The sequence below is a fragment of the Sceloporus occidentalis genome, unplaced genomic scaffold (genome assembly GCF_023333645.1).
Source record: "Sceloporus occidentalis isolate IW3139 unplaced genomic scaffold, rSceOcc1.0.p SCAF_3, whole genome shotgun sequence".
Classification (NCBI taxonomy): Eukaryota; Metazoa; Chordata; class Lepidosauria; order Squamata; family Phrynosomatidae; genus Sceloporus; species Sceloporus occidentalis.
Window position 1 is genome coordinate 233665161 of NW_028316983.1, and position 15914 is coordinate 233681074.

Below are 15914 nucleotides of genomic sequence, written 5' to 3' on the forward strand. Positions count from 1 at the left end.
TTGATGGATCATTGTCTGGTTAGCTTGTACCAAACTAGAAGAACCAGCTGCCTAAGTCTATACACAACAGCTTTATTTATTAAAAGGTTTTCAAAACCTAAAGCCAGTATAAAGGATTGTACTTTTGTCAGTACAAAAGATTGAGGGTAGAATCACATTTGGAACTGAGTCTCTTACTCAACTATTTTAAGAAAATGAATAGTTCATAGCATAATTCACTCTAATCATGAATAGTATGTGGAATACCAAATGGAATTACAACAGTAATAGGCTAAAGATTATTTTAGGAACATTATTTCTGAACATCTGCCCAAGCTATTTAAGAGGGAAAATGCTACTTCTACTATCATGCTTGAACTGAAATCGCTTGTTTGACTGTCTCACTGTCTCATTACTCTCCTTTGCTAAGGTCTATAATCCTAAAACCCCATCCAGGAAACTGAATGAATATTCCTCCCAGAAATACCATTCTTTTTCAGAAATACTCCATGACCTAGTTATTTCTATATTGGTTAAGAGCAAAAAAGTATAATGAAGTATATGAAATCCCACAATTAGAGCAAATGACACTAAAGCCCCTCAGAGGATTTTTGATTTTCACAAGAGAGATCAACTCACTCATCTTTTCTCTATAGGATGGGTTTAACCCTAAGCGATTGAGCTATTTAACACTCTAAGTCAAAACCAACACTATGGATGGCTGAAACAAGTCAGCAGAGCAGTTGATAGCACAGCATGTATTCCCAATTTTCTTACAATGACCACAGACCATGCTTACACTACCACAGTAAGAAGCGTACTGCTAGACTACCATTGTCCTATTCCCCTATAAAATCAATGGCTCGCTTCTTGTCACTCATACTTGCTACCAACTCGATATACATTGTACTCTCAAGCTGCAAGACTATAGACAAAACTTCTACACAAGAATGGTTTCTGTTGTTTTGATCCCCTCTCCCAGTCTTAGCTCAGGAAGATGACTATGCATTAAAGTGTACAGCAGTCCCTCAAATGGTGGATGGACTCTCACAATATCCAGGTGGGTATACTGATCCTTCCCCAACAGCCCCTAAAGGATGGGAGAGCATTGGGGGAATTGATGGTCAGAAGTCACTGGTGTAAGGATGCAAGTGTATTCCACATAAACATGCTCTAAATGATGGCTATTGTCAAGGCTTTCAAGAAGATTCTGTACTGAAAACCAGATAGTCCACTATCTACCCGAAACAAGGACTAAAGGTCCCCAGCCTTAATGTATGTGATTTGCTACAGCAAAGCCTATTGGTTGAAAAACTCAGGAGTAGAGATGACAGCACAAACACAGGTCATACTAGAATACCAGCACAAACCTGGTGATCTTTTTACAGTAAGGGCTCCTTGGTCCCGAAGGGCTAAATGAAAATCTTCGCCTTACTGGAGATGTTGCTTCAGGGTAAAATAGTTTGGGCTTCCTTTGGTGTCTGGGCTCTGTTAACAGAAACAGGATTAAACTTTTTCAGGTGCACAGCAATGAACAAGAATACATGTGACAATACATCCACATTGTTAATGCGAGTCAAAATTTAAGAATATCAACCAGATCCAATTAGTGCTAATTTGAACAAGTTTATTTATTTGTTGATTTATTATTTGCATAATCTCTTGGAAGTTTAAGACAGAAAATAATCATGGAGGTTATTTATGGTTTAAAACACACTGCAGAAACAACCCAGTTTGAGAACACTTTAATTGCCCTGGCTCAATGCTATGGAATTCTGGGAATTGTAGTTTTGTGAGATACTTAATCTTTTCTGTCAGAGAACTCTGCTGCCACAATAAACTACAATTCTCAGGATTCCCTTGCACTGAGCTAGAGCAGTTAAGGCTGTCTCACATTGGATTATTCCTGCAGTGTTTTGGACCTATGACAGGATTTACGTTTTCCAAGTATAACATTCACAGATAAAGAGCTTTCAAGAAGGGAAAAAAAAGGCAGAGCAAACCTACTTTCTGGTGAGGCTTGATAGCGCACAATAGTTTTTCGTTGTCTAAGGTCATAGCGTTTTTGATTATCTTCTGCATCTTCATCTTCTTGGTCTTCCCCCTCTTCTGAAGACTCTATCATAGAATATATACTTTTAGTTTAAAAAAGAACCTTACTTATCACATATTCCTGGGCTGCAAGTTTTAATTCTATGGTTAGATATTGCCAGTCTTTGAGACAAGCAAAAAAGAACTCATGAAAGTGAAAATTACAATACATTTTCCCTGTTGCTTCATAATACAATCCTGTATCTGCATGCTCTGAAGTAAATCCCACTACATTAAATGGGAATTATCCCCCTAGAGAGTGGTGGGCGAAGTGCAGGCTGCACTCAGCTCCCATGTTCCTTTTTTGCAGCTACCCAGACTTCCATGGAAAAAAATATTTAAAATCAGAAAACTAGTGGCAGGATTCACTGCTAAATTACAGCAGCATTCTGCCAAAATGTAAGCTACAACAAATTCTGCTTTACAAGAGCAAGGAGGCACACTGGGAGAACTTGGGGGAATATAGGGAAGTGCTTGGGAAGCAGAGAAAAGGGGGAACTGCCACCACTGATAGGCAGCAATTACGAATGCGTCCTCTTCCCAATTCATTCATTCTATTACTCAGTAAAAAAATTAGATTGGATCGACAGGCTATTAATAATTCGAAATTTTCCAAATGGTTTAGATTATATAAACTGGACCACCAGATGGCTGCTTACCTAGGGAAGCTTACATTCCCAAAGCTTAGGCAGGCTTTTACAGCTCTCCGTTTTCAAATAATGCCCTCAGCTATGATTGATGGCAGATATTCACACATACCTAAGGATTCCCGTTTATGTATTTGTGAAGCACCAGAAATCGAGGATTTGCCTCATTATCTGCTTTTTTGCTCACTATATACTGAGCAAAGAACTAAATTTATGGGATCTATTCTGTCCAATTTACAGTCTAATACTACCTGTGAAAAGTTGTCTGATATCGATTCTAAGGTAACTTATAAGGTTTCATTGTTTGCCTCAGCAGCAGTCAAAATTCGGGCAAGAGTTATAGCGGATATTGCAGTTGATTGCTATGGGGATGATCTTATCTAATTTTTGAAGTTGTTTTTAATGTTGTTTTAGTTAATTGTCTGCAATTTTATTATGTTCAATGTATAACATTCGGATGTTAGTCACTTGATGGAGCATTTTATAATATCGAATTTCTGTTATCCGTTTTACATATTAATCATGCGAATAGCCTTTGGCTTAAGCATTAATAAAACTGAATTGAATATAGTAAAAAATTTCATTATTTCATTGTCAGGGTCAAACTAGACAAAAAATAACAATGTCTCATTTCCTTTCCTTTTTTTTATAAAAAAAATTCTTAAGTTTTTTTTATACCGCAAAAACAAGTTGATTGCATCCCAACCGGCCTGTTCGTCTCAGATATTGCCCTTCCCTTCCTGATGATCCCACATACAAATACCTAACTGTGGATAATGATGCAAATTATTCACTCCCCCCCACACAATGTAAGGCAAACACAGTGACAAAACAGGTACACACAGAGGGATCGCACAACGGAACAATGGGGCGGGGATACAAGGCATAAGGATGATGTTAGTGAATAAAGCACACACAGAATATTAAAGTCATGATCAATCAATCCACAGTGTTTGCAAAGGTCTAGACTAAAACCTAGGTTCTATAGGCCATAAACCAGAAACATTTCTAGGGGACCCCAGTGGGACACTCACTAATTTCCTTAGATGGATCTTAACCAAGTTTGGAGAGTGTATTTGGGAAGCTCTGACTTGAGAATATGTGGCATATATAAAAATACACTTTAGGGAGATCCCAGTAGGCACCTCAGAAATTAAAGGATCAAATCAGAAATTAACGCTAGTAAGCTGGGCACTTTATACGCTTATCAGTGCACTAAAGCACTCCCTAAGCAGTTTACAATGTGTAAGGTAATTGCCCCCAACAAGCTAGGTACTCATTTTAGCAACCTATGGAAGGATGCAAGGCTGATTCAACCCTAGAGTCCTGCAGGATTGAGCTCATAACCTTGAGCCTGTGAGAGGCTGCAGGAACAGCATTTAGCCACTGCGCCACCAGGGCTCCTAGTAATTATGTTTTTTTTTTAATTTGCCTTTTCTACAGAATGCAATTTCTCTGTCATGGCAAATTCTATCAGTTGCTCTCTCCAATCTTCTATGTGTGTTGTTATCTTGGATTCCCACTTCTGCAAGATATTGTGCTTGGCCATTATAGCCACTTGCAAAAATCCATGAAGTGTGTTCTCAGTACTCCAGTCTACATCCTGTTTGGAGGGGATGATGACTGGGCAGGATCAAAACATGTATATTTAAGCTTCCTCCATATTCAGAACATTTCCAGCATTATTATGGCCCAGTATGCTAAAGTGGTATAATCTATCTGGTGTCTAGCATATGTATGGAATTGTCTTCTCTTGAATCATTTGCAATCCTAGTTCCAGGAAGGAATTTTTGATTACATATTAGATAGATCTTTAGCTATTTAGGAATGAAGATCCCCTACAACAGTACAGACGGTCCTTCACATTTGTGGCTTTGATTATTTGCAGTTTTGATTAATATGTCCTCTCTAGAAATCTCTAGGTGCTTCAGCACAACTCTGCTGGAAGTTGATCATAGAGTTATGCTGGAGAACCTACAAGTTCCTAGAGAAAATACTTCTCTAGGCATTTGTAGGTCCTCCAACATGATTCTATGATCAACCTCTGGCAGATGCTGACCACAGAGTTGCACTGGAGGACTTGGAGATTCCTACATAGGTGTTCTCTTAGGTAAAGAGAACAGTATTTTTTTTTTAATTTGCAGTTTTTCCACATTCACAGGGGTTCTTCACCCCTAACCCTAGCTAATGTGGAGGGACCACTGTATTTAGAATCAAAAGTGCTCCCAGATGCATTTTCAGTCAAACACAGGTTTCAACCTCTTTTTTTAAAAGGGGAACTCAGACTGGTGTCTGTGTATTGGGTTGAGCTGGATTTCTAATCATGTTTACCTATATAAACAAAAAGATTCAGAGAGAGAAGTAATCATACAATGGAGTTGGAGTGCCTCTTTGGCCCTGAGTGCAACATGTAATATCATGTCAGGGATTCCACACACTTGCACGCTCTTGTCCTAGGTCTTAGATGAAGCAATGGGGAGGTGTAAACTTTCCTTCCTTGTCACTGAATGGGATCAGCAGGGTGATGGGAAAGCTTTCCCCTCTACTAAACCTTATCCAGCTGTCCTCACCAAGGTGAAACTATTTCCCATTCCACACTGATCCTCAATAACACAGCTTTCCTCAGCCCAGATGATGCCTGAACAGGTGAGCTGCTGGAAAGAATAGATGTGGCCTTCCGGGTACAATAACAGTGACCAAAAACTACATCCTGCCCTTATATGTCTGACAGAAAAATATGAATAAGTTCATCTGGTCAAAAGTTAAATGGAGCACAGGGACAAGATGAAATAAAATTGTAATAAATTGTATTAAAATAACAGGAAATTGTTGTTGTTGTTTTAAAAAGGGAAAAGCATAACAACCTGCACTTCCATCCTGGTTATCAGTGGTTTCTTCATCAGTCCTTTGGATTGCTCTTTTCGCTTTTCCTCTTGAGTATACATCAAGACTTTCCTAGAAATGAAAGAAAACATCATTCAGCTGACCACATATCATAGGCTCACATATAAAAAACTATTAACATAAGTTCTTGATAAATGAAGCTTCAAGGCCAGCCCCAGTACTAAAAGCAAACAATGTAATGAAGATTTAAGCTTCGAATAACCATATAGCTCAAAGGGTTTTGGAAAAATTAATATGCAAACTACACATTTAAGAAAGCAAGAAGAAGATGAAGAAATATATACCTCTTCTCTATCATTGAATACTCCAAGGTCATCCAAATCCATCATTCGTCGCCGGCGCATCTTCTTCATGTCATCCATTTTTTGTAGCACAGCTTCAGCAGTGCTGTAGTGTAGAAGATAAAATACAATATATATATTTTTACAAACAAAGAAGTTAAATCTAGCCTGCTATAGTAGTGTGTTAAAAGTGTGTAAAAGTATGAAAATGCAGTAGGGTTTAGAATGCCACATATTAACATAAATGTTTACAGAAGTCGTGTCTAATGGTGAAATATTAGACATTTTTAATCAGCCGTGTTTATCCAGATCCTCATTTGTATGTGGCTTACCATGTGCTATAAATACAAATCTATTTTGCCTTGTGCACATGTAGCAGGAACCTGGAACAATACAACTGGAACTTACTGTTGTATACATATAAAGTTGAAGGTAGTAGGAAAAGCAGAAGACCACATTATAGTCTTTCCCCCCATTGCAAACCCCTTTACCATATGAAAAACTACTCCTCTTGATGTGTATCTTTTCTACACAGCACATGAGCCACCATTCCACCCTGAACACATCCTATCTTGTCAATTTCAAAAGCTCACTAGGGTCAGGCCTGGATACTATATGGATTATATCGCTGGAATAGCGGTATAGAAATAAAATTTTATTATTATTGTTATTATTATTAGGATAACCAGAAAATATACCAGGGATCTCCAAGTAAAGTAAGAAAGAATCTTCCTAAAAGGCGACAGCCAGAGTTGACAGTTGATAGCCAGCTGCTGACACCCAGCTACTGATGTAACTGGACTAAGGTGTCTAAACTGGTCTGAATAAGACAATTTTTAATATTCCCAAGAGGGCTGAAATCAGAAACAATAGGTCATCAATGATCCTATGGTTTCAGGCATGCAATGGTGACTTTTGAGGTTTCAGCTGGTTTATCTAAATGCTCTTATGATTTTCAGGGATTTTTTATACTACATAGAAAAAATCTTACTTTGTAATAAGCTTGTCAAACAGAACTGATTGGTTCATAGTACTATAGCGACTTCGCCTAATTCTGCAACTGCGTCGGACTTCAACATCACCATTTTCTTCTGCAACACGCTCAGGAAGCTTCACACTTTTCACAGATCTGGTGACAGGAACTACATTCCCTAGGGTTTTTTATAAAAAAAATCAAGTCAGGGTGCTGAATGTTAAGATACCCACCCCCCACACCAGAATGCTGAACAAAATTAGTGAACCACTAATTGTTATCCCTCTACACTAAAGGTTGTCCTTCTACAACCTTATTATTTTGGCAGTTCAGAGCATCTGTTTTACTAAATTTACCTTCTTCATGATCTTCATTCTTTGCATCAGCCTGCAGCCTAGCCAGTTGCCTGCACAGAAGCAAATACATTGTAAGATCTAATATGATTTATAATCACATCTGTTTTAAAACTTTATTAGCTCTCTGTTCACTCCCAGGTTCAATTCAAAGTGCTAGCGTTTATTTTTAAAATCCAACTTAGTTCCCAGTTCAGTATCTGTTGGACCACTGCAACTCGTACCCATCTGTTTTTGCATTCAACTTTAGATCTGAGGAGCTCCAGGTGCCTCTACATTTGGAAGTAAGGCGGATGATAGCCAAGAAGCAAGCCTTTTCATGGTAGTTTCCTGCCTATGGAACTCTTCCACCAAGGAAAACTTCCTGGAGCCTACGCTGCTGTTATTTTTTTTAGACTTTTAAGTATCATGTCTGATGTTTTTGGTACTTTTAAGCAGCTGTTTTTATTCAGCTGCTTTATCCTATCTTGTGCCATTTTACATGTTCTTTAACACACATATTTTACTCTTTTGTTTAAAACTATCACAAGGTGCAATTCCTATTACTCACATACCATTTGCTTGGCATTTCCTGTGCCTACAGGTATCTCTTGTTAAATATCCACTGTCTGAAGGACAACAAGCTTACCCCATATACAGACTTCAAGAGAGAAAAGGAGATTGAGAAACTGGGTACTTACTGTGAAGGTCCATTTTTGGGGAACAGGGAAGGAATTCACAGAATATGGATTACACCCAGCATACCCCCCAAGAGAAGCAGGAAAACAGTAGCTATTTAAATTAATTAGTCCTCCAGAACAGTATTCTTTCAGTCACTTCACCTCCTTGCCAAGGTGAAACAGCTCACAGAGAACATACAGAATAGAAACAGAGGCCAACCCATCTACTCCCCCAGACCAGCAACCACAAGGGGAGGGCACAGATCCCTCCTCTCCACCAATGTAGAATATACCTGTGTCCTCTGCCTAACAAAGGGGCCTGTGGCCTCACAAAAGATGGAGACATACTGGATTGCAAAAGAAGTATCTTTTTGTGTTGCAAATGGATGTTAAATTTCCTGGACTTTGAGACTCTCAATAGCCACATGGCCAGGAAGAAGAGGTGCCAGCCTGCAAGAAATACCCCTCCATACCATCTGAACTGAGAACAAAAACAGCAAAATGCAAGCCTATGACTAACATATTCAATTTTTATTTTCTGCATTGTTTTAAAACCCTGCCTGATGAAGAAGCCAGTGGAGTTTCAAAAGCATGCAATATGTATAATGTACATTTTAGTTGGCCCCATAAAGGTATCACTGTTTGGTGGATTTTGGATGTTATTGGACCAGTCAACAAAGTATCTGACAAAGTTCCTTTTTAGTCTTTTTAAGACCATATTATTTCCTTTTCTTCTTGTCCTCTTATGTAACTAGAGAGCTTTTCTTAGTAGCATTAACATTGGGAGGACAGTAAAGGAGGGCTGGACAAACATAGATTTATGGTGTCAGTTTGCCACAGATGTCTTCAGTAGACAATGCAATAAAGCTTTAGCTAAGAAAAAAATCTGCTCTAGGAGATCCTACTGTAGCTGTGTTTGATTTCCTTGTAACAGGCAAGGTAAACAGCAGAAGCCCTTACTGATCATGTGTGAACAACACCTATATGACAGACAAACTTCAGTGATTTTATCTGAGTAGTGTAAATCCACTAAATTTTGACACTCAATTTTAAGGGGATTATATAGAGCCAGACTTGGTCTAGATGGCAGACCAGGTCTTGCAACACAAGATCTGGTATTGTTAAAAGTGGGACTTTTAAAGTGCTTATTTGGACAGCTTTCAAGGCTAGTGAGAGAGAGCCCATCAGTGCCACTTGAGCTTCCCTAGCCCCTGATCTAGTGCGGGGTATAAATACCATAAATAAATAAATACCATAAATAAATAAATAAATAAAATTACACAGGTTTGTACAACATGGGCTCAATTTCATGCTTCAGAAAAAAGTATGTTTTTTTCTAAACCATTTCTAGGTCCTCCAGTGCAATTTTATGGTGTGCTTCCATCAGAAGGTAACCATAGATTTGTGGTGGAGGGCCTAGAGAGAACATTTCTTTGGGCATTTTAAGGTCATAACTCTATGGTCAAACTCTGGCAGAAGCATACCACAAAATTGTGCTGGAGGACCTAGAAAATGCCCAGAGAGAACACTTGGTCATTAACTTCAGATAAAAGAAACCGGGTTCCAGATTTTGTGCAAAAATCATATTACATGAAGGGTCCCAGAATGGATCCCTTGTGTGATACATATGGCACCTGTACTGTGAGGGAGTACAGGTTGAAGAGGGAGAGGCTGAAACAGAAGAAGGAGCCCTTGAGACCATGGTGACCAAAGTGCATCTGTTACTTCTGTGTGGGAATACAAAAATGTTGTCAAGAGTCTTACTCATCATGCGGGAACATACAACTAAAGCAATTCTGTGAGAATCCCAACCAACCTCTATTTAAAGGCCTGCAATAGAAGAAGGTCTTCCATCTCCCAAGGCAGTCCATTCTACTGTTAAACAGCTCATTACTGTCAGGAAGTTCTTTCGAATGTTTAGATGGAATTTATTTCCTTGTAATTTGAATCCATTGCTTCATGTACTACTCTCTGGAGCAGCAGAAAACAAGCTTGCTCCATCTTCTACATAACAGCCCTTCAAATATTTAGAGATGTTCCTCTACATCTAGTGTTACTTCACCCAGGTTTTAACATGCATTTACCATACCACATGAATGGGGGGGATTAATAGAAAGTCCTATTACATTTATTGCTGTTGGGTGTCTTCAAGTGGCCTAAAAGATTCAGGTAGGAATGTTTTAAATGTTTTGCAGGAAGAGGAGGGAAATCACACCGATTACCTTGTAAAATGCTTCCTGTTAATGCCATTCTCACTGAGCATTGTTACACCTTTGTCGAAATCAGAGTTTGAGTACTGTTTGAGTACTGTCTTCCTCACAGATCTTAAGTGTCTTGGGAAATGTTCACATTCTTTGTCAGAAGAAAACGCCTGAGAAAATACAAGTAAAGACCATTAGGAACAATTTAGGAGCTATGCTGTTCATGATTCCTTCTAGTTCTCTGGAGGGAAGGGAGGCCAAAAAGAGAAGGCAAAGAGGCCAAATAAGAGCAGGCCTCTATTTTGGGGATGAGTGTGAATCTGGGTAGTTTTTTGTGGGGACAGAGAGCTTACCATTAAGAGCAGGTGACAGGAATAAACCTTCCTTCACTCCCTCTCATCAAAATGGAGCAAAATGCCCCCCTTGCAATGAGAGTACACTAACATAGGGCCCATGCAGACAGGCCAAAACGGAGCTGCTTCAGGTCTCTTTGGAGTTATGCTGTACAATGCAAGGGAAGCGTGTGTTGCTGTCCTATCTACAGCACACAAATAAAGAGGTTTCCCAGTCAATTAGCAAACTGGGTTTCCCAGAAAGAAAGCAGCTGCCTCCTGGAGATGCCTTGGTCGCTCTGAGTGTCCGGAGTGCCTTGACAAAGGCTGCTGATCTTCCTTAAGGGCTGAGGATTATCCCTGGAGGGAACAAGTTGAAGCCAAAGAGAGTAGCGCCTGAGAGACATTCGTTTTGAACAGACAGAGAGGGGCCTCAATGCCCTCAAGGCATCAATCTTGGGAGCTAAGCGAGGTCAGTTCTGGTCAGCGCTTGGGAAGAGGCTGCCAATGAATACCAGACACAGCCCTGTTAGTCTGCAGAGAGACCTTGTAGCATTTGAGACACAGAAAGGATTTTGACCTTGAATGGACATCCTCAGACAGCAACGGCCGAGGCGTCTGTCCCTGGCTTCCACTCCACTAAATGCATCTGAGGAAGTAGCTCCTGCCGCCAGCCTCTTCGTGCCAGTGAGTCTCAGAGGGGCTACAAGATCCCTCTGCATCAGGAAAGCCAGGCGCTGTGGCTGTCTCTCTGAGGAAGGAGCTGCAAAGCCACCTCCCAGGGTCCCTTGCCTAAGAAAACGCTCCTCTCTGGCCAAGGACTGATTCCCCGATCACTCTCCCATGACTGCTGCCTCCTAGTGACCCGTCTTCGGGACCTGGACGCGGACTCACCGCCGCTCCCCCTCCTCCGGCCCCGGGGCCCTGGCCTTCCTCCTCCTCCTCCTCCTCGGCTCCGCCGGCTGCTGCTGCTGCTGCTGCCCTTCGCCTGGCGCCGGGGGCGGAGGGCGGGGAGACCTCCAGGGAGAGGAACTCCGAGCTGGACTCCATCTCGTCGTCGTAGAGGGACCTGGACGAGGCGCTGCGCCGGCGCCGGCGCCCGGAGGCGGCGGGGACCGGAGCCGCGGCGGCGGCGGCGGCATCGTGAGTCTCAGCTCGGCTGGCGCCTGCGGAGCCACTGCGGAGCATCACCATGGCGGGAAACGGCGGCGGAAGCAGCGAAGAACCGCCGCGAGGCTCCTTCTCCGCAGAGTCGCCTCCGAATTCTGGCGCCACTCAGCTGGCCCCGCCGCCTCACCAACCGCCTCTCGGATCCCTCCGCGCCTCAGCTCAATTTTTCCTCATACACAGAAACGAGACGCGGCGTCCAACCATTAAATTAAACGGCTTAAACCCCTCCCCTGTTTCCTTCCTGTTCCCCAAATCTTCTCCTCCTGCCTTGTTGGTTTGGCCTGGGGACTATTTTTCCCTCGTTCGCGGAAGGACACCACATTTCTCCGTCACCGCTCGAAAACGAACTTTTTTTGGCGCCCAAAGAGTTTGTTTTGCTGAGCTCTGATTGGCTCCGGCGCGCGCAGCTTCGGCCGAGGCCCCGCCCCTTTGGAATAAGAAGCGCCTGAAAAGCGACGAGGAGGCGCGCCAAAAAAAACGTTTCCCCAAAAACACAGGATGCGCCCCTCCTCCGTTGCTTTCTCTGAGGGGGAAATAAGCCCAAAATCGATCAGTGAACCGATCGAAGTAGTTAATCTCAAAAGTCACTCAGCAACTGTTTTCAAAAACTAACACGAATAATTTTGTTTTAATTTTTAATTATTTTTTCGAATATATTAAAAATAAAACATTATTATTCATAAAATATTATTATATCCAACATATTATAATAACATAATATCCAACAAATAATAATAATTTTTATTTATATGTTGCCTCTCCCGCAGGATCGAGGCGGCTCACAATAACAATAATACAATATAAAATACAACATATATTTAATGAGCGATTATATTCTAAATACATATACAACATAACCCCTCATGAGAACAATTTTAGTAGAATTTTTAAACCCATTTAAATTTAAACTATCAATACCCAAATGTTATTATTATTCTTATTATTACTTCAGTAGGAAACAAAAAAGCCATAGGGTCTAAAACTAGAAATAATCCAGTTTGAGACCGCTTTAAATGCCCTGGCTCAGTGCTAGGGAATCCTGGGAATTGTAGTTTTTTATTGTGGCACCAGAGCTTTCCCACAGAGAAGGCTAAATTTATTGATTTATTTACTTACTATCCCGCCTTTATTTATTTATTTATGGTATTTATACCCCGCTCTTCAGAGCAGCTTACAATTATTATCATTTTTAATCAGCCAGTTCCCTGCCCTCAGGCTTACAATCTCCCTGGAGGGACCCAAGGCGGCTCACGATAACAATTTTAAAAACATATTGCAATTTTTAAAAAAAATCAGCTAAAAACAATATAAAATTACAAACATTAAAACCACAACAAAATAAATGTCTGACAAAACTACAGCTCCCAGAATTCCCCAGCACTGAGCCAGGGCAGTTAAAGCAATCTCAAATTTCTGCAAACATTCAGAGGTAGCTATTTTGACCATTTAACAAACCCAAACGAAAATCCACCAGTGATACCTTTATTGGCCAAATGAAATGCACAATACACTTATTATTATTATTATTAAGCTTTGTTTATAAAGCACTATAAATTTACACATTGCTGTTCACATGATCAATTAAAACAGATAAAATAAACCTGCCTATGGCGTACATTCTACAAAAATAATTAAACATAATACATATGAATACACCTTACCATTCAAACAATAAAATATCGCAGACAACAAATTAAAATAACATTGGGTAACGTCTGGGAATGCTTCCCTGTATAGTGTTGTCTTTAACTCAGTTTCAAAGGTATCACTGATTAATTATTTCTGCAGTGTGTTTTGGATCTAGGACTCTGGTGACCAGGGTTCAGTTCCCTGCTTGGCCATGAAACCCTCTGGGTGACCTAGGGCAAGTCACACTCTCCCAGCCTCAGGGGAAGGCAATGGAAAACCTCCTCTTCATGCCAAGAAAACTCCATGATAGGTCTTCATTTGTTGTTAACTGCCCTCAAGTCGACCCCTGACTCATGGCGACCCTCCAAGAAACCCTATCCTCCACTGCTCTGCTTTGGTTTTGTTGTTAACCGCCCTTGGATTAATTTTGACCCATAGCAACCCTGTAGATGAGACATCTTCAAGACTCCCTATCCTCCACTGCCCTGCTCAGTGCCTGTAAACTCATACCATGACCTCCTTCACTGAGTCCATCCATCCAACATGCGGCCTTCCTCTCTTTCTACTTCCCTCCACCTTTCCTAGCACTATTGCTTTGTTGTTGTTGTTGTTAACCACCCTTGAGTTGATCTTGACTCATGGCTGCCCTGTGGATGAGACATTTCCAAGACTCCCTGTCCTATACTACTTTCCTTAGTTCTTGCAGATTCATACCCAAACTATGCCCTTGGACTTCAGCTCCCAGAATCCCAAACTATTGGCCAACAAGGCTGAGTCCAAAATCTCTTAAAGAGCACAGTTCGGGGACCGCTGATCTAGTGTGTGATCCTCCTCTCTTTGCTAGCATGACAGTGTTTTCTAATGAGTCGTGTCCAAGGAGATTATTATCGCACTACATTCTTAAAGCGTTGCTATTCCACTTTAACAGCTCTGGCTGGCTCCTGTTGTGTTCTGGGATTTGCAGTTTAGAAATGGACATTTAGGCCATTCAGCCAGAGAGCTCTTAGGCCTCACTGAACTACAAACCCCAAAGTGCAACAGGGAGCAGACACAAGACTGGAAGGTTGTGTCTTGCCACCTTTTCCTTGTTTAGTGTCAACTTCCTTCTTTCAGGTTGCTGTTAAACTTTTAAAGATGTAGAAACAGGAACCATAGAAGAAAATGCTGCAATTCATAAAGGGAACATTTGCATTTACATCTTGGTGAATCCTTGAAATAATACATATCTATACAATTGTGGGAGTGGAAAAGGATGTAATAGAATCCAGAAAGATGGAAATCATGCCCTATGCCCTAAATTTTCCAAGGGTTGGATGAGGTGTTATAACCTGCGTCTTTAATATCACTCTATACTGCACCTGAAGATATGAATCTATATATCTCACTAAAGCACATGTTAAAATAAAAAAACTAGTTAGCCTTAAACAGAGGCTGGATGGTCATCTCTTGTGAATTCCTGCATGGCAGGGGGAGGGTGGACTGGATGGCTTTTGAGGTCTCTTCTAACTCTTATGTCTCTATGCCACTACATTCCTTTTTTAAATTCTTTATTCCCATCTCCCTTTCCCTTCCTCCTTTTTATGCTGCAAGGGACTGCCACACAGTAGAGTTAAAGTAATTTGACACTACTTTAACTTTCATGGCTCCAACCTATGGAATTCCAAGACTTGCAGAATACCTTGGACTCCTAAAAGACCAATGGATGAGTCCTAGAGCAAATCAGGCCTGAATTGACCCTAGAAGCAAAGATGACTAAACTGAGGTTATTGTATTTTGGCCATATCATGACATGGGATCACTCACTAGAAAAGGAGACAATGCTTGGTAAAGTGGAAGGCAATAGGAAAAGAGGAAGAAAGCATTCCAGATGGATTGATTCAATCAGAGAAGCCAGGCCCATGAATTTGCAAGAGCTGAGCAGGGCGGTTGAGGATAGGGCGACTATGCGGTCTACATCTTTGAACTTAAAATTCTTCTACTTAGAAATCTGAGTCAAAGAAGTGACCACACTGATGGGGGGGGGGGGGATTTGGGGAATTTCAGTAAAAGAAGAAAAAAAGTATCTTTCCTGGGCAGGTCTGTTTCTCTGAGCAAGTATGCTCAGAGATGGCAGTGACATCTCAGATGCAGACTGAGAGACAGTGTGGCATCAGTGTCACAGTGTGGAGACCAGGGTTTGAATTCCCATCTCAGCCATGAAACTCACTGAGTTTCGTTGGGCAAATTACACACTCTCAGCCTCAGGGGAAGGCAAGGGCAAACCTCCTCTGAACAACTCTTGGCAGGAAAACACCCCGATAGGTTCGCCTTAGGTTCTCCATAACTCTGAAACAACTTGAAGGCACCAAAGCAACAACAACACTGAAAGCCCTTCTTCAACCTCTCTCTCAGTGGTTCCCAAACCTTAGTACTCCAGATGTTTTGGACTTTATCTCCCAGAATTTCTGCCTGTTGGCCAAGACTGCTAGGGCTTCTGGCAAATGAAGTCCAAAAAAGCGTGGCAGACCAAACTTGGCAGCCTCTGGGACTTCAGTGATTCCCAGACTCTGGCCTTCCAGCCAGGCAATTTGGACTTGAGATCCCAGGTCCAAAACACACTGCAGAAATAATCCAGTTTAACTGCCCTGGCTCAGTGAATCCCAGGAATTGTAGTTTATTGTGGCACCAGAGCTTTCTGACAGTGAAGGCTAAGTGT

At 41.2% G+C, this 15914-nt stretch overlaps 1 protein-coding gene across 1 annotated transcript in view; it reads right to left on the reverse strand.

Annotated features, from left to right (window-relative positions):
* The window catches only part of ATAD2 (ATPase family AAA domain containing 2), a 32033-nt gene extending 20331 nt beyond the window's left edge, over positions 1–11702 (reverse strand). Inside the window, exons 1-8 of the mRNA XM_089517911.1 lie at positions 11315–11702; positions 10110–10258; positions 7232–7281; positions 6894–7053; positions 5906–6008; positions 5582–5672; positions 1987–2097; positions 1350–1467 (exon numbers count right to left, since the gene is read on the reverse strand). Of these exons, the coding sequence (XP_089374037.1) occupies positions 1350–1467; positions 1987–2097; positions 5582–5672; positions 5906–6008; positions 6894–7053; positions 7232–7281; positions 10110–10258; positions 11315–11614 (1082 nt within the window). The 5' untranslated portion in view covers positions 11615–11702. The remainder of the gene's footprint in view (positions 1–1349; positions 1468–1986; positions 2098–5581; positions 5673–5905; positions 6009–6893; positions 7054–7231; positions 7282–10109; positions 10259–11314) is intronic.
* Between the last annotated feature and the right edge of the window lie 4212 nt (positions 11703–15914).